Genomic DNA, 25,618 nt, shown 5'->3' on the forward strand with positions numbered 1-25,618 from the left:
ATAATTAGTAGATTTGGATAGAAAACAGTCTGACGTTTCTAAAACTGTTTGAATGGTGTCTGTGAGTATAACAGAACTCATATGGCAGGCCAAAACCTGAGAAGATTCCATACAGGAAGTGGAAATCTGATTTGTGGAATCACTTTCAACACTTTGCCTATGAAACACACCGTGACTTAGGATTCATTTAGCACTTCCTAAGGCTTCCACTAGATGTCAACAGTCTTTACAAAGTGGTTTGAGTCTTCTCCGGTAAAAACTGACCGAACGAGAGGCCTGGAAAGTTTTTCATAGAGGGAGGGCCATTACTACTATGATGCGCGTGCCAGTGGGTACTCTTTCGTTCTGAAACGTTTAGTAAGACAATGCAATCGTCCGCCTTGAATATTATTGAAGTTCTGATTGAAAAAGACCCTAAAGATTTATGTTATACAACGTTTGACATGTTTGAACGAACGTAAATACATTTTTTTTTACACATTCGTGAGGACAAGTCCCGTGCGCTTCGTACATTATGAGTAGCCTTCGGAACGCGCTAACAAGAAGGAGCTATTGGGACATAAATTATTAACTTTTTCGAACAAAACTACATTTGTTGTGGACCTGGGATTCCTGGAAGTGCCTTCTGATGAAGATAATCAAAGGTAAGTGAATATTTACAATAGTATATTTGATTTTAGATGTCTCCAAGATGGCGCTAACCTGTATCGCCTAGGCTATTTTTCTGAGCATAGAACCTCATTTATTGCAAAGTGTGATTTCCCAGTAAAGTTATTTTTAAATCTGGCAATGCGGTGGCATTCACGAGATGTTGATCTATAATTCTTTGAATGACAATATTATATTTTACCAATGTTTTCGAATAGTAATTTTGTAAATTGTAGCGCTGATCCACCGGAAGCGTTTGAGGGAAAATATTTTCTGAACGTCACGCGCCGATGTAAAATGCTGTTTTTATATATAAATATGAACTTTATCGAACAAAAAATGTATGTATTGTGTAACATGATGTCCTAGGAGTGTCATCTGATGAAGATTGTCAAAGGTTAGTGCTGCATTTAGCTGTGTTTTGGGTATTTGTGATGCATGCTAGTTGCTTTGAAAATGGCAGTGTGATTATTTTTGGCAGGGTACTCTCCTAACATAATCTAATGTTTTGCTTTTGCTGTAAAGCCTTTTTGAAATCGGACAACGTGGTTCGATTCAGGAGGGGTGTATCTATAAAATGGTGTAAAATAGTCATATGTTTGAGAAATTGAAGTTATAGCATTTATGAGGTATTTGTATTTCGCGCAACGCGATTCCACTGGCTGTTGACTAGGGTGAGACGCAAACGTCCCACGGTTCCCAGACAGGTTAACACAAGTACTATTCCACCAAGATTAATTCCCAGTCAAGATCCAAGTTGACGCCAAGAAGTACTATTCCACCAAGATTAATTCCCAGTCAAGATCCAAGTTGACGCCCTCAAAGCCATCTTCCCTCCAACAAGCTCAAGACTGGAGAGGGTACAAAGAGAATGAGGATGAGGACTGGGGGGAGAGGATTGGGCACACACCCCACACCCTGCCGACGAAGGAGAGCATGGCAAGCCCAGCGTCGGCCAGCCCAGAGGTGGCCATCCCAGCGTCTTCCTTACAGCGGCACCGGTAGAGTGGAGAAACCAGAATGTTCCTTCATATTGCCTACATGAGCCTGCCTCCCTGCCACGTACCACCACCCAGGAGGTGTCTAGAGAGCAAGTCCCACATCCAATAGGACAGCGAGAGCCTCGCCCGTTTAGGGAAGACTACCCCGCCTCATGTTTGGAGCATTCCATCCCTCCACCAATCAGCCTATTCCCCTGATCAGTGTTACTCCATGGACACCTATTTAGAGCATTCAACACCCCTGAGGGAGCGCCAGGAGGGCTACTATGCCTCTAATAAGTGCAGCAACTTCCCTGTCTAACGCTGCTCTAGAGTCTCCCGACCAGAGGCCACAACACTTCCACGATACCACCGGGAGGGCTACTACCTGTCAAGACAGCCGAGCAACTCCACAGACTGATGTCGTTTCAGCAAACCATCGGTCCCCACTCAAGAGCCCAGGGAGTGCTACTATCCCCCGAGGCGACACAACTACTCTGCTGATAGGCATCCCTCTAGACTCAGGACACAGAGTCTGCCACATCCCCCAGGTCAGGAGTGGACCTACAGAGGGCCGGACTTCGTTCATCTGAACCCCAGAGAGTTCTCACAGCTGAAGATCGCCCTGGATAACATCCTCCCAGTGGATGCCACAGAGCGGTTTAAGTTCCAGATCCTCGGTGACCACCTTAAGCTGAAAAAGGCCCTGCTCATCACTGACTTTCATAGCAACTCGAAGGTACCCCTTCACAGATACCATGTCTACCCTCAACCAGCAGTTCGGACCGGCGCATCAGTTAGCTCCAGCATATCGCCAAGCTCATGGAGGGCCCAAATGTTGCCAGTGGGAACATCAAGGCCATCTGTCTGTTCCTCCACTGAGTATGTTCCTTAATTGGCATGTTGGAGCAGCTGGGCAGGAAGGGAGACGTGGAGCTGGAATGTGGATCCCATGTCTCCAGGCTGCTGGGGAAACTTCCACATGACCTGATATCCAGCTTCTGGAGGTTCATCCATCCATGCAAGATCCAAATCCCCACTCTGCTAGACTTAGCAGACTGGATGGAGTATGAGGTCCAAATGCAGGAGGATAACTCCAGGTTTGCCAGCAGTTCACGAATAGAGACATTAGCTAGAAGCAGAGATCGGCGTAAGGAGCCTAAGGCCTCCAGCATGACAATAACCATCCTACTTGGCATGATGGAGAAGACGGCCCCCAAAAAGGCATCCCAGGCCACCGCCACCAAGGAGACAGTCTATTGTCCCTACTGTGACCGCATCAGCCACTCTCTCAACAATTGCTCCATTTTCCAGCACTTTCCAATTGCTCCATTTTTCCTTTGATCCAGCAGGTAAACTGGATCGAAGGAGAGGAACGTGTGTTGGCTTTGCGGCCAAGAACATCATTCAGCGGAGTGCAACCTCAAATTCCACTGCAAGATTTGCAATCAGTGACACCTGCTGGTGCTCCACGAGGTCAACGAAAGAGTTACAGTTCCAGAGAAATCTGAGAACACTATGATTAATGCTGCATCCACGACCTCGTGTCTGCTGAACACTGTCAATGAGGTCCTGTTCGTAGACCAGGGGAGGTCTGAAAGTACTGTTGAAAGTCAGCAACGTCCTGCTGAGTCACGGAAACCGGAGTAGGGAGACAAACTCGATTCTGGATGATGGATAAAATGTATCATCCTCCTCCATGCAACTGCACAGCAGCTGGGATTCAAAGGTGAGCCTGAAGACTTGACCCTTCGAACAGTAAGACAAGAGTTTCAGGTTCTCCATGGGGCGTCCTTCTCCTTCACTGTCTCCCCTGCCTCACACACCCACAATACATTTTGGATCCAAGGCGCCTTCACTTCGCAACAGCTAGGCCTGTTCAAGCAGACCCATTCAGTCTGTGCCCTGCAACAGAAGTATCGCCACCTGAAGAGACTGCCTCTGCAGCACATATTCAAGGTCTAGACAGTTCTGTTTATTGGATCAGACTACGCCCACCTGATCATGCTGGTGGAACCAGTCCGGCTTGGGCCACCAGGAAGCCCAGCTGCCATCAAGACCATCCTGGCCTGGACTCTGCAGGGCCCTGCGCAGGGACTGAAGTACAGCATCTCCGAGCACCAGTGCTATGTCACCTCTATGCTTTGCTCAAATGCTGACCTGTTTACTCAGGTTAAGAAGTTGTGGCAGATGGATGTACTGCCATGGCGCAGCGAGAAGATCAGCACCGGAACTCACCAAGACCAGGAGACGATAGACATGTTGGAGGCCAGAACAATGAGAGTTGAAGTGGATGGAGTCGAATGTTACGCAACTCTCCTCCTTCGCATTAAGAATATGCCCCAGCTGCGAGCCCCTGAGGAAGCTGTGCTCCCGCTGCTCAGAGCCACAGAGAAGAGGCTGGCGAAGTCACCAGAGCAAGCAGCAGCATTCAAAGCAGCGATTCAGAAGGAGCAGCCAGCTACACCGTAAAGCTAGCGCCAGATGCTGAAGAGAACACTGCCACGAGCTGGTACATCCCACACCACATGACAGAGCATAACAGCAAGAATCATGTGGTATTCAACTGCTTGTTCCAGTACAAAGGGGCCAACATTAACAAGGTCCTGCTCCCAGGACCCACGCTTGGCCCCTCCCTGCTTGTAGTGCTCCTCAGATTCAGAGAGGATTCGTGGGATGTTCCACCAAGTCAGACTACTCCCTGAAGACCAGCCGCTGATGAGGTTCCTCTGGAGAGACCTAAACCGGGAGAATCCGCCCAGCGTCTACGATGACACGTCCTCCCCTTCGGCACCACGTCAAGTCCCTACTGTGCTACTTTCGCTCTCCAGAAACACATCCTGAACCACAGACAGCCGGTAGTAGACGTAAGAGGGTCAATAGAGAAGTCCTTCTAAGGGGACAACTGGAAGATGCCAAGGCCATTGTGGACAAGCTTTGGAAGCTACTAGCCGCTACAACAGGCAAGCAATGTCCCTTCGGTAATCAGCCATCTCCCTTCTGAAGTCAGGTCGAGCAGCACCAAACTCTGGATTAGACAGGGGCAAGCAGATGCTCAAGAATCAGCCCTCGGGCAACGCTGGAACTGTCAGTCCAACACCCTGTCGTACAAGTCCTGCCAGCTAGATTGTCCAACAGTTACCATGCGCACCATCGACAAGGTTCTAGCTAGCCAATACAACCCCCTGGGGTACATTGCCCCCTTTACCATTAGGGCCAAAATGCTGCTTTAGCATCTATTGAACAAGAAGACTGGGATGACGGCCATTTGCCCAAAAATCTAGTCTTCCCCTGGAAAGAATGGAAGAGAGAACTTCCAAATCTGCAGCAGATAGCCCTGCCAAGTTGATACACCAGCCCAGAGATGGACTCCCCGACTTTCCTGAGGGACATCCATGTGTTCTGCGACGCCGCGAGACAGGCCTATGGCTCTGTATCTTGGAACAGAACACCCCAACAGCAACATCGATATGGCCTTCCTCACAGCCATGTCAAGATTAGCCCCGAAGAAGAAAAAATCGATCCCTTGTCTGGAATTGTGTGCAGCACTTACTGGAACGCAGCTGGCCAAGATCCTCACTCTCCCTATCTGCCAAGTTATTATGTGGACGGATTTCATGACGGTCCTCACATGGCTCCAATCGGTTTCCTGCCGATTCAAGATCTTCGTTGGCAACCGAGTGGCGGAGATACAGGATCTCACTGACCCTACCCTCCTCTTTACCCAACTTTCCCTCACAGTCCCTTCAGTTTCTCTTGAGTCCCATTTGTTTGGCTGTTCATCCTAGCTTAGTTATCCCTCACTAATCACGGCCCTACCATTCACAACCAATCAAAGTGCTTGGAAAGGCGCGTCTGGACACTGCACCCACCTACTCAGGTCAGAGTGTTATAGTCATCCGAAGAAAGAAGATGCACATTTTCTGAGAACAATTTTTATTGTGGACAGAAACAAGGATACCTGAATGTTGTGCGTGCTTCGAAATGTAAGTTGCAGGGGGTTTATTGGGTTTCTTTTTACATGTTGTGTAATAATGGGTAATAACCACAAATGACTTAGTAACTATGATAAGTTTGCAGCCATAGGTTCTACCACTCAGACAGGTGAGGGCATACCAGCCAACCGTTTTTACAATCAGGTCATTGGTAAAAATTGAAACGCCTAAAGGCCCAAGAGAGCTGCCCTGCGGTACACTGTACATTACATGTTTAACCAATTTTTACAAGTTTGCAAAGAGTCGGCAGCAAGCTTTACCATTCTTGGGTAGCGGGATAACTTTGGCTTCCCTCCAGGTCTGACACCAATTTAAAAAAATCCAGACTCAGATTAAGATATGACAAATTGGAGTGGCAATATAGTCCGCTACAATCCTCAGTAGCTTTCCATCTAAGATGTCAATATCAGGTGTTTTGTCATTATTGATGGCCAACAATATTTTTTCACCTCACCCACACTAACTTTAACCCCTGTGCGGCCTCCGTCCCGTAGCCATTTTCCGACCAACCACAAGCATCACAAATAACCAAAAAACAGCTAAATGCAGCACTAAGCTTTGACAATCTTCATCAGATGACACACCTAGGACATCATGTTACACAATACATGCATTCTTTTGTTCAATAAAGTTTATATTTATATATAAAAACAGCATTTTACATTGGTGCATAACGTTGACTAACTATTTTCCCTCAAATGCATCCGATGAAACAGAGCTACAATTTACTAAATTACTATTCGAAAACATTTTTAAAATGTAATATTGTCATTCTAAGATTTATAGATGAATATCTCTTGAAAGCACCTGTAATGCCAGATTTAAAATTAACTTTACTGGGTAATCATACTTTGCGATGAAAGGGGATGCGATACTCTGAAAAATAGGCTAACGTTACAGGTCAGCGCCATCTTGGAACAATCGCATATCACATCTAGTCTTGTATACTATTGTCAATAATCCCTTACCGTTGGTTGTCTTCATCAGAAAGCACTTCCAGGAATCCCAGGTCCACAACAAATGTATTTTAGTTCGAAAAAATGACTCCTTTATGTTCCAAGAGCTTGTTCTTGTTAGCGCGTCTGAAGCCTGATCCAAATGCTCCGTCGGCCGCGGGACAGCCATTTCGAGAAAATGCATTTTTTTCCCATTTAGGTTCGTTCAAACATGTCAAACGTTGTATAACATAAATCTTTAGGGCGTTTTTCAACAAGAGAGCCAATAAGATTCAAGGAGGATGATTGCATTGTGTTTCAAAACGTTTCGAAAGGGGATGGTAACCAGGGGCGCCGGCGTCATAATGGTGATGGCCCTCTCCGTGTGACCACGTTCCACAGCGTGTCATTCTGTCAGTTTTCACAGTAGGAGTCTCAAATCACTTTGTAAAGACTGGGGACATCTAGTGGAAGCAATAGGAAGTGCTCAATGAACCATAGCTCACGGTGTGATTAATAGGCAACGTGATGAAGTTGAGTTCGCAATTCAGAATTCCACTTCCTGTTTCCATCTGTCTCGGGGTTTTGACTGCCATATGAGTTCTGTTATACTCACAGACACCATTCAAACAGTTTTAGAAACTTTAGGGTGTTTTCTATCCACAAGTATTAATTATATGCATATCCTAGCTTCTGAGTTTGAGTAGTAGGTCGTTTAAAATGGGCACACATTTTTTTCAAAATGCGCTGTGGCGCCCCCTATCCTAGGCGACCGTCAAGAGGTTAATAGTTCTAACGGTCAGTTTCTTAATAGGTGCAGGCTTATCAATAACTGGAAGAACAATTTCATAAATGCATGAAGTGCAGATAGGCCTCCCCCTTTCAGCCACAGTTCAATAAGGCAGCTCTATGGTATTGTTGGGAGCCAGGTTTAATTGTTTGTAATGGCTGAATCAGAAGGACGTTGGAAGGTAGACAAGGGAATATAGTTTTGATTTGCAGTCCTGGAAGGACATCAGATAACACCCAAATCAATCACAGTGGCAATAAATCACATTTAACACAAATATTATCAAGCCAGCCATGACATCATCGCTGGGGGGCAGAGAGAACAAACACAAAGCTAAAAAGATTGTGTGTGTTTGTGTGTGTGAGTGTGTGTGTGAGCTCAACAATATGCTCAACAATTATCCTTTCATCAAATCCAACTGAGGGATTATCTGTATGTACGGTGGCCTCACTGGTGCATAAAAGGTGGGAAGTATTAGAGGCCAATTAACTATAATAAATTGTGACATCATTAAGCCAGTATCACAGCAGATTTATCTCTCCCTCTAACAAAGACAATGGAGTCAGGAACGGCAATGAATGATTCCAACCACAGAGACCCATTCATCCCTGTCTATCTCTCTCCAGTGGCATTCTGGAACAGGAAACATATAGAAGAGTGTGAGTATACTGTCGATATGAGTGTGTTAGTGTTTGTCTGTATATGTGCATATATCTGCTTGAATGAGTGTATAATAGAAATGTGTGTATATGTGTGCGTGCGTGTGTGTGTGCGTGCGTGCGTGTACGCCTAAGGTAAGACGGAGACCAGTGAGGTTTTTTTGGGGCCAGGGGTGTTTTTTAACCAGCGAGCTGTAGCCAGGAGAGTGAGAGAAAGGAGGGAGCGAGTGAAGGAAGGAAGGAAGGAAGAAGAGAAAGAGAGAGAGATGGCTAGAAAGAGAGGAAGGCAGAAAAAGGAGAGAGAGAGAGAGATAGAGAGAGACAGGGAAGAAAGAGGGAGGGAGAGAGATTTAGTGCTGATGAAATAGCGTTGCTGTGTAGTTTGACCCTGGGGCTTGCTACAGACCGCATTTGTTTTCTCTGCCAGCACACTCTGCACAAAGCTGCAGAACACACACACACAGACACACACTCTGACTTAAATCCCCTACTAGCTATACTGAACAAAAATATCAATGCAACATGTAAAGTGTTGGTCCCATGTTTCATGAGCTGAAATAAAAGATCCCAGAAATGTTCCATACGCACAAAAAGCGTATTTCTCTCAAATAATGTGCAGAAATGTGTTTACATCCCTCTTAGTGGGCATTTCTCCTTTGCCAAGATAATCCATCCACCTGACAGGTGTGGCATATCAAGAAGCTGATTAAACAGCATTACACAGGTGCACCTTGTGCTTGGGAACAATAAAAGGCAACTCTAAAATGTGCAGTTTTGTCACAAAATACAGTTTTGAGGGAAAGTGCAATTTCATTGCTGACTGCAGGAATGTCCACCAGAGCTGTTGCCAGAGAATTGAATGTCCATTTCTCTACCATAAGCCTCCAACTTCGTTTTAGAGAATTTGTCAGTACGTCCAACCAGCCTCACAACCGCAGACCAAGTGTAACACGACAGCCCAGGACCTCCACATCCGACCAGCCACCTGGACAGCTGATGAAACTGAGGAGTATTTCTGTCTATAATAAAGCCCTTTTGTGGGCTCTATGCCCTCCCAGGCCCATCCATGGCTGCGCCCCTGCCCAGCCATGTGAAATCCATAGATTAGGGAGTAATGAATTTATTTCAATTGACTGATTTCCTTATATGACCTGTAACTCAGTAAAATTGTTGCATGTTGCGTTTATATTTTTGTTCAGTATAATATATCAGCTATACTCTCCACTTCAGAACATATTGTATGGCACCTGTCATGACATCATTGTGCCCATGGCCACCTGTAATAACAGCATTGTGCCCACGGTCACCTGTATTAACAGCATTGTGCCCACGGCCACCTGTAATAACAGCATTGTGCCCACGGCCACCTGTAATAACAGCATTGTGCCCACGGTCACCTGTATTAACAGCATTGTGCCCACGGTCACCTGTATTAACAGCATTGTGCCCACGGCCACCTGTAATAACAGCATTGTGCCCACGGCCACCTGTAATAACAGCATTGTGCCCACGGCCACCTGTATTAACAGCATTGTGCCCACGGCCACCTGTAATAACAGCATTGTGCCCACGGTCACCTGTATTAACAGCATTGTGCCCACGGTCACCTGTAATAACATCATTGTGCCCACGGTCACCTGTATTAACAGCATTGTGCCCACGGCCACCTGTAATAACATCATTGTGCCCACGGCCATCTGTAATAACAGCATTGTGCCCACGGCCATCTGTAATAACAGCATTGTGCCCACGGCCATCTGTAATAACATCATTGTGCCCACGGCCACCTGTAATAACAGCATTGTGCCCACGGCCATCTGTAATAACAGCATTGTGCCCACGGCCATCTGTAATAACATCATTGTGCCCACGGCCACCTGTAATAACAGCATTGTGCCCACGGCCACCTGTAATAACAGCATTGTGCCCACGGCCACCTGTAATAACATCATTGTGCCCACGGCCACCTGTAATAACAGCATTGTGCCCACGGCCACCTGTAATAACAGCATTGTGCCCACGGCCACCTGTAATAACAGCATTGTGCCCACGGCCATCTGTAATAACAGCATTGTGCCCACGGTCACCTGTAATAACAGCATTGTGCCCAAGGCCACCTGTAATAACAGCATTGTGCCCACGGCCATCTGTAATAACAGCATTGTGCCCACGGCCATCTGTAATAACAGCATTGTGCCCATGGTCACCTGTAATAACAGCATTGTGCCCACGGCCATCTGTAATAACAGCATTGTGCCCACATCCATCTTTCTATGGTTTAATGGAATAATACGCACCATATTACGCACAAGGTGCATGGACGCGCACATACACACACCTGGCTGTGCTTTAGAGGAATCCGTGTTACAGCTCACGGGTCTTAACATTAGCCATAACTCTCACATACTGACACTAGGAAGGACAAGACTCATTCAGAAACACACAGTATTGTTATTACAGAGTGATGTGACGTGACGTATGTGTATACATATTTATAAAAATGTGTAAGTGAGTAGAGTTATGTGTACCTACTGTAGGCGTGTGCAGCCTGTTTGACAGTTTGTCTGTATGTGTGTTAGTGTGTGTGCGTCACTGACCTTGGAGCGTGGCGGAGCGCGGATGAACCATTTGCAGTCCACAGCCTCTGTAGCTAAAGCCTTTCCATCTTTGGTGATCTGATGAGACTCCACTATCCCCTCTGGTCCTCCCATGTCAAACTCACAGACTGGAGACACACACACACATCAGTGAATAGAGGCAAATGATGGGAATGGAACAAAGACACAAAATACACCACACAACGCAACGCAATGTAACACAACAACATAACATGACACAACAACACACATTGCAATGCAATTCAACATAACACAACATAACGCAACACAACACAACGCAAAACAACAACATAACACAACATAACACAATGCAAGACAAAGCAACATAACACAACATAACACAATGCAACATAACACAACATAACACAATGCAACATAACACAACGCAACATAATACACAACATAACACAATGCAACATAACACAACATAACACAATGCAACATAACACAACATAACACAATGCAACATAACACAACATAACACAATGCAACATAACACAATGCAACATAACACAACATAACACAATGCAACATTACACAACAACATAACACAACGCAACATAACACAACATAACACAACGCAACATAACACAACGCAACATAACACAACATAACACAATGCAACATAACACAACGCAACATAACACAACGCAACATAACACAACATAACACAACGCAACATTACACAACAACATAACACAACGCAACATAACACAACATAACACAACGCAACATAACACAACGCAACATAACACAACATAACACAATGCAACATAACACAACGCAAAACAACAACATAACACAACACAACAACATAACACAACGCAACATAACACAACAACATAACACAACATAACACAATGCAACATAACATAACACAACGCAACATAACATAACACAACGCAACATAACACAACATAACACAACGCAACATAACACAACGCAACATAACATAACACAACGCAACATAACACAACAACATAACACAACATAACACAATGCAACATAACACAACGCAACATAACACAACGCAACATAACACAACATAACACAACGCAACATAATACAACGCAAAACAACAACATAACACAACATAACACAGCGCAAGACAAAGCAACATAACACAACATAACACAACACAATGCAACATAACACAACATAACACAATGCAACATAACACAACACAACACAACACAACGCAACATAACACAACACAACACAATGCAACATAACACAACATAACACAATGCAACATAACACAACACAACACAATGCAACATAACACAACACAATGCAACATAACACAACACAACACAATGCAACATAACACAACACAATGCAACATAACACAACACAATGCAACATAACACAACATAACATAATGCAACATAACACAACGCAAAACAACAACATAACACAACACAACAACATAACACAACGCAACATAACACAACAACATAACACAACATAACACAATGCAACATAACACAACGCAACATAACATAACACAACGCAACATAACACAACGCAACATAACACAACATAACATAATGCAACATAACACAACGCAAAACAACAACATAACACAACATAACACAGCGCAAGACAAAGCAACATAACACAACATAACACAATGCAACATAACACAACAACATAACACAACATAACACAACAACATAACACAACATAACACAACATAACACAACAACATAACACAACACAACATAACACAACACAACATAACACAACAACATAACACAACACAACATAACATAACACAACATAACACAATGCAACATAACACAACATAACACAATGCAACATAACACAACAACATAACACAACATAACACAATGCAACATAACACAACAACATATCACAACGCAACATAACACAACATAACATAACACAACGCAACATAACACAACAACATAACACAACATAACAACATATCACAACGCAACATAACACAACAACATAACACAACATAGCATTACGCAACATAACACAACATAATGTAACAAGATACATCAGCAAACAACAAAAAGTCAGAGAGAGAGCGAGAGAGAAAGAGCGAGAGCGAGAGAGACAGAGCGAGAGAGACAGAGCGAGAGAGCGAGAGAGACAAAGAGAGAGAGCGAGAGAGACAGAGAGAGAGAGAGCGAGAGAGAGAGCGAGAGAGACAGAGAGAGAGAGCGAGAGCGAGAAAGACAGAGAGAGCGAGAGAGACAGAGAGAGAGAGAGCGAGAGAGACCGAGAGAGACAGAGCGAGAGAGAAAGAGCGAGAGAGACAGAGCGAGAGAGACAGAGCGAGAGAGACAGAGCGAGAGAGCGAGAGAGACAGAGAGAGAGAGCGAGAGAGACAGAGCGAGAGAGCGAGAGAGACAGAGAGAGAGAGCGAGAGAGACAGAGAGAGAGAGAGCGAGAGAGAGAGCGAGAGAGACAGAGAGAGAGAGCGAGAGCGAGAAAGACAGAGAGAGCGAGAGAGACAGAGAGAGAGAGAGCGAGAGAGACCGAGAGAGACAGAGCGCGAGAGACAGAGAGAAAGTGCGAGAGAGAAAGAGCGAGAGACAGAGAGAGAGAGCGAGAGAGAGACTTTTATTTCACTTGCTTTGGATATGTAAACCTGTTTCTCATGCCAATAAAGCCTTTTGAAGTGAATTAAATTGAAAGAGAGAGAGATTTCTTTTTGCACATCATTATAACACTATACATAGCCATAATATGACATTTGAAATGTGTCTATTCCTTTGAAACTTGTGAGTGTAATGTTTACTGCTAATTTTTTATTCTTTATTTCACTTTTGTTTATTATCTATTTCACTTGCTTTGGCAATGTAAACATATGTTTCCCATGCCAATAAAGCCCTTTGAATGTAATTGAATTGACAGAGAGAGAGAGCGAGAGAGAGAGGATACTTACAGGGCAGAGGCTGGGGCACTCCCAAGTCTCCAAAGTCCGGATCTGAAGAATTGGATAAAAGAGAGGGAGAGGGGCAAGAGAGTCATTTTTATTAAGGAAACATACTGTCAGGGACAGCCAAATGATTTTTTTACAGGGTGTGCGGGACCACCTATATGTGCGCAGTTGCACATGCACACATTTATTTATTAACTTTAAATGTGGCATGAACACAACCAGGCGTAATATTTTCATCTAATAAAACAAATCACTTCAAAAAGTAGGCTACCTGCGCATATTCAATCCACTCTATAATAATTCCAGCATCTAAAACAGTGCACTGTGCACCCGCCATTTGGTGAATGGAAAGAGATATCTATTTAAACATCAAAAGTGTAATGACATACAATGATTGTCATTAGGCAAACATGTAGCCTGAATTGATTGACGTGTCTGTAGCACACGGGATGTGTGAAAACCTACTCCTCAGCCTGTAGTGTCCCCATTTGAGCTGCCGAATTGCTAGCCTCCTGCGTGGCACCGTCTGGTAAGACGCCTTGGGAGGGCGGTCACGTGTGCTAGCAAGGCAGAGGTCCTGTGTTCGAGCATCAGTGTGAGATGAATCAAGAGGAAGTGGTACTCGCTAAGAAAGCAGTGTGATGTTCTTTACAGTAGTGACTCGGATCTACAGTTGTGCTCATCTCAATGCTGGGGTTGCTGTTGAGTAAGTTAGAGGGGTGTGAAACTTACTCCTCAGCTTGAAGTGTCCCCACTTGCGCGGCTGAATAGCTAGCTTTTTGCTTGGCACAACTGGTAAGACACTTTGGGAGGGCGGTCACGTGTGCCAGCAAAGTAGAGATCCAGAGTTTGAGCTTCAGTGTGAGCAGAATCAGGCAGAAGCGGTACTCACTAAGCAAGCAGCGTGATGTCCTTTACATGTCCACTGCTGTTCATACACGTCACAGTCCCAGCCAGTCATCACTGTCTTGGCAAATATAAAGTGTTCACATCGAACCACACTAGATTTTGGAGCATAGGCCTATATCACCTGTTTTCAAGTCCATGCACTAATTTCTCATGCGGCTGACAGGCGGTAATTATAAATGATGGTGTTATAGCCTACAGTTGTCTTGCCATCTTTGTTTTATTGTGATATGCGCTTGTTTTAGCAGTAGGCCTACAGTGACTTCATACCTGCTCAGGCTACTTTCACCCCATGTTAGATATTTTTCTGCAAATAATTTCCAACATTTGGTAGTCTATTTGTCTATAAATAGATACACGCAGCTTCTCCTCTGTCCTTATTACTATTTTTTTTAACTAGGCAAGTCAGTTAAGAACAAATTCTTATTTAAAATGACGGCCTAGGAACAGTGGGTTAACTGCCTTGTTCAAAGGCAGGACAACAGATGTTTACCTTATCAGCTCAGGGATTCGATCCAGCAACCTTTCAGTTACTGGCCCAACGCTCTAACCACTAGGCTATCTGCTACCCTCATTAGGCTGTTTGTTGCCCTAGAAGAGAGTGAGCATATTGTTGGGTGCTCACCAGAACAATGTCATAAATCGATGGAATGAACGCATCAATAATAATCTAGTTGACGTCAGTAAAGTTTTCTCTTCCATTTCTGCTTGCAGAGCGAGGATGTGTTAGCCTCGAAATTTCCAGATTGATTACTTCTGGACTTGTAAGGACCGGGGAGAAAATACAATATTCTAACTTTAAAACAGCTTAATATTTTACCTGTAAAATCTGCAAATGACATCAGTTTGTCCGGTTTTAAGGAAATTATAATCTGTGAAAAAATAGGATTATAAGATTTCAGTTTGTCTTGAATGTATGTGTTTGAAATGGCCGATTGTCAGCTTTTACATCTCTGACAAAGACAACAAGTTTGCACAGTCCCTAACCACGCACTGCACTCTCTTAAGATTGTGAAAGCAATAAATTATATTTCTCTACTCCTCAGAGAATTTTTTTTACATTTGATGTGTCATTTTACTGCAAGAAATATTTAATTCTGTAGTAGTTAATATTATATTAGTGTACATGTGAGAGTTGCAGGCCTACAGTGAGTGTCCAGATTTCAGTTAGAATTCTATTTAACCCATCTCAACTTCAAAAGGTGCGCAAACCAGTGGGTGCGCAAACCACATACTTCTGCCGTCTCTACACTGTATCCTCACAGAGGCAGTAAGCTAAATATTCAGGTATGGTGGTGTATCTGTCACGTCCTGACCAGTATAGGGGTTATTTGTTATTGTAGTGTGGTCAGGACGTGGCAGGGGGTGTTTGTTTTATGTGGTTCAGGGTGTGTTTTGTGTATGTATTTAGGTAGAGGGGTATTTGATTTATTAGTCCGGGGTTTGTTAGTCATTGTTCTATGTTAGTATATTTCTATGTTCTATCTAGTCTTTTGTATTTCTATGTTTAGTTAATTGGGGTTGGACCTTCAATTGGGGGCAGCTGGTTATTGTTGCCTCTGATTGAGGGTCCTATAATTAGGAGTTTGTTTTTCATGGGTTTTTGTGGGAGATTGTTCTTGTTTAACTGTTTGCCTGACGAGACTGGCCAGTTCGTTTGTGTTTGTGTTTGTGTTTTGTATACGTTAATTGTGTTTCCCTTCTTCACCAAATAAAAAGAAGATGAGTATATATTTTCCCGCTGCGTCTTGGTCTTTACCCTACGACAACCGTGACAGTATCACTACTACCACAGAGGCAGTAAATTAAATATTCAGGTATGGTGGTGTATCACTACTACAACACATAAACAAATGTGTGTGCATGCTTTAGTAATAGTCATAGTAATTTCCACAAAAAACACATTTGTGTGCATTAGGGATGTAACGATTCAGTGACATGCATCAGTTCAAATAAATGTTTAAGATAGGAGTGCATCAGTCAGCTGGACCCCAAACCAATCCAAATGGATCATGCATCAGTAGGATTCAAATGATCTGAATTGCTGGTTCACTAACTTTTTTTGCATTACATTCTTTCTAACTTCCGGAAATACCTCATCTTTTGTGACAACTGATGCTCCCTCTCCTTCAGTGTTGTACTAAGCATGTAACTACATTGACAGTCATTGATCTACAAATAATTTTGGATGCCAACAACCCCAGGAAATATCAGTAATCTAGTCAAACTGTGCACCGTGCGCAGCTTCGCTCGCTGACCAACGAGAGGTAGGCCTCTGATCTTGCACATCTGTGCGCCATTAAATGCTTGTAAAATGGTGCAATTTTATTGAGTGACAACCAATGTAATTTGCTAGGTTATTGTTATCAAATGAGTTGTTCAAAATTGTGCTTTACCGGAATACATTTATTTTAAGAAGGGGTGTAATCGAAAACTGTGCTACATAATTATTGGCAATGTCATAGCACATTTAAGATAAATATTGATACATTACTATCTCAAACACTGCAATAATGACAAGTTAATTAGTGGGTGATGGTGGTTTCAGATCAAAAGTGGGGGGACAAAAAGTAGCCAATACATTGCTCCCCCTCTGATTGTGGGGCGGTAGATGCCCAGTATCCCTTATGGCTAAGTCCAGGTGCTTACATACACCATAGACATATACATAATTGACGCACGCACACACATTCACACATACACACACATACACACACACACAAAAGTCAGCTCAGACAGATCCAGTTCAGAGACCTAGCTCATGAGCTCCATCAGCAGTAGATTTTAATTTACAATGGAAAATGAATGTGTTTATGCAACAAATGTTAATGCATCGGATTGGATCATATCACATCGAACGAAATCACATCAATTTGTTCCACTAATCAAACTGAATCACACCAAATCATTTCAAACCAAAACGTATCGTTCCTGTATGGTATCGGAGCCCATGTATGAAGATACGTATTGAATTATCTTGAAAGGGAAAGATGCACATCCCTAGTGTGCATGCTTTAGTGTCATAGCAATTACCCCACAAAAACAAATGTAGGTGCATGACTGTGTAATTAAAATAGCAATTTACCAGGACAGAACAGTTGTCCCCTTCCTAATCCTTCCTTTAATACCTCCCGTAGTTACCTGCTGGTAGGGAGCTATAACATTTTATAGAGGTTCAGCTGACCTTTTGGATCTGATCTGATGGCCACAAAGTTTTGAACACTGGATATAAAACTTTAATAAAGGTTAATTAAATCAAGGCCTCCCGAAGTGGCGTAGTGGTCTAAGGCACTGCATCGCAGTGCTAGCTGTGCCACTAGAGATTGCTAGCTGTGCCACTAGAGATTGCTAGCTGTGCCACTAGAGATTGCTAGCTGTGCTAGCTGTGCCACTAGAGATTTCTAGCTGTGCCACTAGAGATTGCTAGCTGTGCCACTAGAGATTGCTAGCTGTGCCACTAGAGATTCTGTGATTCGAGTTCAGGCTCTGTTGCAGCAGACAGCGACTGGGAGACACCTGGGGCGGCGCACAATTGGCCCAGCATCGTCCGGGTTAGGGGAGGGTTTGGCTGGCAAGGATGTCCTTGTCCCATCGCGCACTAGCGACTCCTGTGGCAGGCCGGGCGCAGTGCACTCTGACATGGTTGCCAGGTGTACGGTGCTTCCTCCGACACATTGGTGCGGCTGGCTTCCAGGTTAAGTGTGCATTGTGTCAAGAAGCAGTGGGGCTTGGTTGGGTTGTGTTTCGGAGGGCGCATGGCTCTTGACCTTCGCCTCTCCCGATGTCACGACTCTCGCCGATGTCGGCCCCTCTCCTTGTTCGGGCGGCGTTCGGCGGTCGACGTCACCGGCTTACTAGTTGCCACCGATCGATGTTTCACTGTTCGTTTGGTTTTGTCTTTATTGTGTACACCTGCTTTTCATTTCGCTAATCATGTTCATTATTTAACCTCTGCATTTCCTGTTTGTCTTGTCGGTGATTGTTTATCTGTTTTGTGTAGTTGGAGGTGTTTCTCTAAACTATGTATTTTTCTATGACAAGATTTATTGATATTTTTAGTAAACACGTTTGTTTACCTTTATCCCTGTGTCCTGCGCCTGACTCCTCCACTTCTCTAAGAAAACCATGACACCCGAGTCTGTATGGGAGTTACAGTGATGAGACAAGACTGTAACTACCAATTGGATACCCCGAAATTGGGGAGAATAATAAAAAAAAAATTAAATCGTCTGAGTCATAGAATGACCTTCTAGGCGCAACACGTCTCCTAGACTACAACACCTTGGTGATGGAAACTCTTTTATAATATCACATTTTATTTGTCCCACGCGCCGAATACAACAGGTAAACAGTAAAACAGCTCCTCTGACCTTCGAGACACTGGAATGACAAATGAAATGAGTATAGAAAGGATAGGCATTATCAGAGACAGATTTTCTTTACAGTGAAATGCTTACTTACAAGCCCTTAAACAACATGCTTTAAGAAGTTAAGAAAAAAGTGTTAAGTAATAATTAGATAAGTAGAAAATAGAAAATAAAAGTAACAAATAATGAAGTAAAACAACAGTAGCAATGCTATATACAGGGGGTACCGGTACAGAGTCAATGTGCGGGGGCCCCCTGCTAGTCGAGGTAATTGAGGTAATATGTACACGTAGGTAGTCGCTGTCACCCGATGTGACATCACCTTACACACACACACACACACACACACACACACACACACACACACCTTCAACCACTGAGTAAGTGCAATCACAGATGGAGATGTTGTTTATCATAGGAAGTAGCAAATCTGTGAAGGAAAACATTTCCGAAATCTCCAACATCTGTGGTGTTTTGTCTTTACTGAACCATCTTCAAACATTACTCGCATGACTGAAATATCACAGCTGTGTGTGTGTGTCTGTGTGTGTGTGTGTGGGGGTTGGTTGTGTTTTGTTGTTTTTATCCACTAACAGCATAACACACACTCACTCACACACACACACACAAACACACACACACGTAAAATACATTACAGTGGAACCACCAGTTCAATTTCATTTTGCAGATGACACAGTGCAGATATTTTCAACGACATGCCGCAAGCCATGTTCAGCTAAGGACAGCACCCTCTAAACACCTTGCATTAGCCCCGATTGGCTCAAACTACAACCAGTTACATAGACAGTGGCTGCTGCTCACTGATTGCACAGCGTGAGCACCTTGTCTAGTGTAACACTTCTCTTTGTCCATTTCATTGTTCTCATTTCAAACTGTGATCCAGTCAGAGTCTAGGGAGAGAGAAAAAGAGAGAGAGAATTAGAACGAGAGCGCAAGAGAAAAAGCGAGCGAGAGGGGAGTGAAAGGGGAGAGAGAGAGAGAAGAGAAAGAGAAGAGGGAGGAAAGAATGAGGAGAGGCGAGAGAGAGGGAAACGAAGAGAGAAAGCGAGATGAGGGAGCGAGGAGAGAGAGAGAGCGAGGGAGAGGGAGATAGGGAGACTAAGAGTGAGAGAGAGAGATGAGAGGGTAAAGAGAGCGAGAGGAACGCTCACTCCCTACATAAAATAATGGTAGCTAGCAAAGGGAAGGTAAGAGCCACAATCAAAGCAGAGATAGAGAGGAAATGGGACTTGTCCATTTACATTCACCACACTCACACTAACACACATATGCACACTTCAAACACTCAGACATAGTTCAGCCCTTTGTCCTGTTTTGAAATGCAGCCCCAAATAGGTGAGCTTCCACTGACGGTCAAAGAGGAGAGTAAAATCACTTGTCAAGACACACACACACACACACACACACACACACACACACACACACACACACACACACAGGCTAACAAGGTTGGACAAAAACTCAGATAAAAGAACAGGCCTCTTTCTCCTCCAAAATGTCCCTACTCTGATAAAGTAAAGTAGAACATGGACACAGATAGAAGTCCATCTTATCAGAACACTCTCCTACTTTGTCAGTCCTCCTGCTTCCATCAAAGCAGCTTCCTCCCTCCCTCGCTCTATCTTTCTCTCTCTCTCTCTCTTTCTGTCTGTGTCACTACATCTTGTTGTCTGTTTTCTTCTTTCTTTTTGATGCAGTAAGGGTATCACACAGGGAGTAAACCACACTGTGTGAATTCATGGAATTGGGTATGTGATCTCAGGACTTAATTTTGCCCGTCAGGGAACATCTTACGTGGTTTTGTATGCAACAACACATGTTTTATAATGAGACTCCACACAGTGTAATTCAGTCTGTCAATCAAAGTAGCAGAGTGAGGAGATGAGACGGCTCTGGAGTGACGGCTATGATTTAGTATTCCAATAGGCCAATCACAAAACGGAATCAATAAGAGAAGTGTGGCGGATGAGTCATTTGTGTGTGAGTGTACGCATAAGTATGTGTGCGCACACACTCGTGCTTATGTAGGCATGTGGAGACGAGGCGGTCTATCGCTTATTCCCCTCTTCAAACAGATGAGTTCCATGCTGTGTGTGTATTTGGGCAATGAGAGGGGGGAAGAGAAAATGCCAGTGGCAGACAGTTAATGAAACAGCAACCTTCAGGTCAAATCAGCTGGTTACAGAACAGATTTATTACTGGGCGCTGGCATGCCTTAACCCAGCACGGACACAAGGCCAAGCAGCCTCAAGGGATAAACACATGCACGCAAAGGCTGGAATGCATGCACACTAGGGATGTGCATCTTTCTGTTTCCAGACGATTCTATACGTAACTAGATACAACACAGGAACGTTTCATTTTAGTTTAAAATGACTCGGTGAGATTTGCTTTGATTAGAGAACAAATCGATGTGATTCGGTTCGATGCGATATGATTCCATGCATTAACATTTGTTCCATAAACACATTCATTTTCCATTGTAAATTAAAAATCTACTGCTGATGGAGCTCATGAGCTGGGTCTCTGAACTGGATCTGTCTGAGCTGACTTCTCTGTGTGTGTGTGTGTTTGTGTGGTGTGTGGTGTGTGTGTATAAATGATGTATGTCTATGGTGTATGTACTATGTAGGCACCTGAGCAGAGTCTTAAGGGAGACTAGGCATCTACCACCCCTATACCACTATCAGATTAGGGGGGTCAATGTAGCCTATGTTTCCCCCACCCCCCCATTTTGGTGCTGAAATCACCATCACCCACTAATTAACTTGTCATTTTTGCAGATGAAGTGTTTGAGATAGTAATGTATCAGTATTTATTCTTTACAAATTAGCTATGACATAGCCAATGAATATATAGCACAATTTTGGATTTCACCCCCATCTCAAAATCAAATGGTTTTGACCTCTTCTCCTAACGCTTCGTCCATGCAGTGTGCAATTGCCGTCCTCATTATGAAATTATAAACTTTACCGTGTATATCTAAAACATGACCATATACACTGATTGTTTAAAGCAAAACTACCAAAACTATAGCTGATGGTGAACCTGAACAATCAAAATCAAATCCATTCAGCAGGTATAGGCAGATGAGAGTTGTGTCTCAGGTAGCTTCCTTCTATTCCGGTAAAACACCATTTTCAACAGCACATAGATAACAATAACCTAGCTTATTTCATAGGTTGTCACTCAACTAATAAATGCTAATATCACGCAAGCCATTTTAGCATTTAAATGCTGAAGGTGCCCTGTTGGTCAGCGCACGAAGCTGGGCTCCTGATGTTGCCTGGGGTTGTTCGGCATGCAAAACTACTTGTAGGTCAACGACTGTCTACACAGTCCGACGCTGAAGGACGACACTGAAGGACGCATCAGTTGTCACGACAGATGAGAGGTATTTTCGGACACACACACGCGCAGAAGGAGGAGAAGAGAAGGTTGAGATGCTAGACAAAGCTGACTCAGTCAAAATGAACTGTATGTAATATAAAGGACCCAGCCGGGGGCAGCACCGATTATTCCTTAGAGCTTTTCACTTCTCAATACATTTAAAAGAAGACCAGAGTGGAAAGACGAGAGAAAAGGAGACAGTAATCCTCCCATCTACCCCATCCCTCCTCCGCTCAATCCCTCGTTCCATCCTTTTCATTCATTCCCATATAAATAATAGTATTCATTTTGATTATAAAATGCTAGTTTGCTAACAGTACAGTGCCATTGACGATTCCATTTCTAGTGGTAGCAGCTCCAACCCTTTTTATTGTGTTACAGACCATTTCCAGATACACTACTGCTCAAAAGCCATGGTTACTATGATGTTACTATGGTGGGTGTCACTGTTACCAAGGTGTGACATTGTCAACAAGCCTGTAAACCCCTTCACCCCTCCTCCCCTCGTTTCCCCCATAAACCCCTCATCCACTGTGATCCCTGGCCTGCTGAAGGTTCCATCCCCTGAATTCCAGACACACGGGCTCTGTACCAACAGTAATCAATCACTTCCTTTCCTCTTCACCTTTCTTCCGTCACCCCTGATTTATTTATTCAGTTATTTACCTTCACTCTACCAGGTCAGATGACTGAGAACACAATGTAATTTATAACAACAACCTGGGGAAGGAAAGGAGGAGAATACTCGAGGCAGTATTCTGTTGTCCTTCTTCTCTATGTACTGCGAGCCATATATGGGCTTCCTGTGTGAGTGAGCAGACTACAGAGCAGATACAGCCATCCACATACAATATGGCCTTGGTCCCTTCTCCCTTTGTAACCCCAGGCTTAGAACGTAATCTTCACAAGCTTACAGTATTTACCCCCAACAACAGAGAGACAAATATATATAATGGCCCATCCCTGGAAATTGTGTTTCCTTACTGCACTACTATTCATGCAGGCAGGCAAAACTACTCAACCCCCCCCCCCCCCCCCCCCCCCCCCAATAACTTCACAGCCTCCCAGGTATTAATGGCTATTGCATCAGTCTTGCCATATGTTACACAGGCACAGGCAAACTATATGCTTTATTTAGAAGTCACAAACAATAAGTTCCATACAGTATAGGACATCAGATTAGGCAACACACCCTTAATGGACCTATTGCATGCACAACAACACACACCAGAGAAGACTCCATTTCCCAGAGGCTTCATCTGTTGTCAGCTGGCTGGCAATGGCCTAATGAATGACTGTCATTAATCAATACACACACCACAGCTGGAGAGAGAGATGGAGAGATAGAAAGGGACAGAGAAAGAGAGTGAGAGAGAGAGAGAGAGAGAGAGAGAGCAAGGGAGAGAGATCAAGGGAGAGAAAGAGAGAGAGCGGAAGAGAGAGAGGGAGAGAGATACAAGGGGAATTTATATAATCGTAAGCATATATAATGTACTTTACAGAATGTTTAACACTTCAGTTGATTTGTTCATATCCTGTTGAATGGTTGATTGGCTGGTATAAGCTCAAACATCAACTTGAGGACTTTAAATCTCCAAGAGACTCCTACTAGGCCTATGTGATTGCAATGCATAACGTTTCAGTTTAGTGATCTAAGAGTGAATGTTAGGCCTTATATCAAACATATGCTACAGCACCCTGTGCCTAAATAAAACAAAGGCTATACTGTGGTCCCTTCAGAGTAATCATACCCACGCCCCAGTGCATTTTTTACCCAGAAAACCGAACAGAGGGTGACAGCGGGTGACATTACAGTGAAAGGAGTGACAGTGGATGCAGGATCTGGTGGGAAGCGATAATATTCACCACACCCTGTGTGTCATGGTCAGTGAGCTGGGTCTGTGCTCTGAACTGTGATTAGTGAACATGCATACCCACAAACAAACACAGACACCAGACTCCAAAGCCTACTAAGCACTTGTGCACACTTTGACCAAGAGCAGTAGTGAATTGTTTGTGTGTGTGTGTGTGTGCATGCTTGCTTGCGGCTGCGTGCGTTCATACATGCATGAAATTGTGTCTGTTTTTGCACGAGTGTGATAGTGTGTGCTTGTGTTAGTAAGGGATGATTGTGTGTCTTTGTGCAATGTGTCTTATGATGTAGTGCCAGTGTGTGTGCGCTGGGGTGGGATTGTGTGTTAGTGTGTGATTGCATGCATGTTTTCTAATCAAAATGTTTTGTGCATGATATTGACAGACATGAAGTCCTTGTCTCTGTCACCATCAATCCAATCGACTGTGAAGGAGAAAACTACCCCACACTTCAGTCAGACTATATATCTAGAGCTATTGGGCTTGTAAGTAAGCATTTCCCTGTGCTTGTAAGTAAGCACCTCCCCAATACCCCTGTTGTATTCGGCGCATGTCACAAATCAAATCTGATTTGATTAGGAGTTCTAGAGGCCCTCCCTCTATCCTTCAATATGTTTGTCTGTGTATGTGTATGTGTGTGTGTCTGCATGTACATTGAGTGTACAAAATATTATGCTCTTTCCATGACATAGACTGGCCAGGTAAATCCAGGTGAAAGCTATGATCCTTTACTGATGTCACCTGTTAAATCCACTTCAATTCACTTCAATCTGTGAGACAATTGAGACATGAATTGTGCCTTTGAACTTGGTATGGTAGTACGTGCAAGATGCACTGTTTGTGTCAAGAACTGCAACGCTGCTGGGTTTTTCATGTTCAACAGTTTCCTGCGTGCATCAAGAATGGTCCACCACCCAAAGGACATGCAGCCAACTTGATACAACTGTGGGAAGCATTGGAGTCAACATGGTTCAGTATCCCTGTGGAATGCTTTCGACACCTTGTAGAGTCCATGCCCCGACGAATTGAGTCTGTTCTAAGGTCAAAGGGGGGTGCATCTCAATATTAGGAAGGTGTTCCTAATGTTTGGTATACCCAGTAACAGTGCATTCGGAAAGTATTCAGACCTCTTGAATTTTTCCACATTTTGTTACTTTACAGCCTTATTCTAAAATGGATTCAATTGTTTTTTCCACTCATCAATCTTTTAAAAATATTTTTTTTATTTAACCTTTATTTAACTACAGTCAGTTAAAATCTTATTCACAATGACGTCCAAACCCGGACGACGCTGAGCCAATTGTGCGCCGCCCTATGGGACTCCCGGTTGTGATTCAGCCTGGAATCAAACCAGGGTCTGTACTGACACCTCTAGCACTGAGATGCAGTGCCTTAGACCGCTGCACCACTCGGGAGCCCAATCTACACACAATACCCCATAATGACAAAGCAAAAACAGGTTTTGAGAAATATTTACATATGTATTAAAAATAAAAACTGAAATATGCATTTACATA

At 43.7% G+C, this 25,618-nt stretch overlaps 1 protein-coding gene across 2 annotated transcripts in view; it reads right to left on the bottom strand.

Moving 5' to 3' along the window:
* The window catches only part of neto1l (neuropilin (NRP) and tolloid (TLL)-like 1, like), a 188,912-nt gene that overhangs the window by 81,035 nt on the left and 82,259 nt on the right, over window positions 1-25,618 (bottom strand). For both annotated transcript variants that reach the window (XM_014157199.3, XM_014157198.3), the window contains exons 5-6: window positions 13,549-13,590; window positions 10,605-10,732 (exon numbers count right to left, since the gene is read on the bottom strand). In XM_014157199.3, coding sequence (XP_014012674.1) covers window positions 10,605-10,732; window positions 13,549-13,590 — 170 coding nt within the window. The remainder of the gene's footprint in view (window positions 1-10,604; window positions 10,733-13,548; window positions 13,591-25,618) is intronic.

This window comes from Salmo salar, chromosome 19 (assembly GCF_965601325.2).
Source record: "Salmo salar chromosome 19, fSalSal1, whole genome shotgun sequence".
Taxonomy (NCBI): Eukaryota; Metazoa; Chordata; class Actinopteri; order Salmoniformes; family Salmonidae; genus Salmo; species Salmo salar.